The sequence below is a fragment of the Limulus polyphemus genome, unplaced genomic scaffold, assembly GCF_000517525.1.
Source record: "Limulus polyphemus unplaced genomic scaffold, Limulus_polyphemus-2.1.2 Scaffold8507, whole genome shotgun sequence".
Taxonomy (NCBI): Eukaryota; Metazoa; Arthropoda; class Merostomata; order Xiphosura; family Limulidae; genus Limulus; species Limulus polyphemus.
This window is the reverse complement of record NW_013674117.1, coordinates 4,420-5,274: the sequence shown is the minus strand read 5'-3', so window position 1 is coordinate 5,274 and position 855 is coordinate 4,420. Positions and strand designations below refer to the sequence as shown.

General features: G+C 34.3%; 1 protein-coding gene across 1 annotated transcript in view; it reads right to left on the bottom strand.

Annotated features, from left to right (window-relative positions):
• Positions 1 to 256: 256 nt before the first annotated feature.
• Positions 257 to 855, bottom strand: part of LOC111083190 (paramyosin-like) — a 2,467-nt gene continuing 1,868 nt past the window's right edge. The window contains exon 2 of the mRNA XM_022379505.1: positions 257 to 461. Coding sequence (XP_022235213.1) covers positions 257 to 461 — 205 coding nt within the window. The remainder of the gene's footprint in view (positions 462 to 855) is intronic.

Below are 855 nucleotides of genomic sequence, written 5' to 3'. Positions count from 1 at the left end.
AAACGTCGAATGAGTTTTGTATAGAGTGAAACGCGTCGTTCACATTTAATATAGGGGACAGACATACCGTTGTTTAAATACTATTACACATTCTTCTTCTTGTTGTTGAAGAACCTTAAGGGACTGAATAAAGAATGCAGTGATAAAAGTATAATAGGCTTAATACAAATATCCTGTGTTAAGTGTAACTACTTATGGCTTTCTCTACTGTTTGTTTTAAGGAAAGGGTTTCTTTCTTCATAGTTTTCAGTGCGGCTTATTTTAAACGTACTGTGATTTGCAGATTCTGCTTCTTGGTAGTTTTCTGCAAGTCGATATTATGTTTGTTTGCAGAGTCCAGCGACATCTCAAGTTCGGTGACCTGAAGCTGGTATTGCTTCTTGACTCGAGCCACCTCTGTCTTTATCTTTGATTCTGTTTCTTCCAGCCGCTTGGTTAACTGCTCAATCTTCATCTGGTTGCTGAAAAGGTTTAAAAGATTTCTATTCTTAATCTCAATAATTATTTACAAGTTTCGTGGCATTATCGTTGCTAAGAGAAATGATTAAATATTTCGAATTTCTGTTACACCTGTGAACTTCATTAATATAAACAAGATAATATTTCTTTTAAAATATTTTGTAGTGGAGAACAGCGTAGTGTACTTTATTTTGTAGAGGAGAACAGTGTAGTATACTTTGTAGTGGAGAACAGTGTAGTATACTTTATTTTGTAGAGGAGAACAGTGTAGTATACTTTGTAGTGGAGAACAGTGTAGTATACTTTATTTTGTAGAGGAGAACAGTGTAGTATACTTTGTAGTGGAGAACAGTGTAGTATACTTTATTTTGTAGAGGAGAACAGTGTAGTATACTT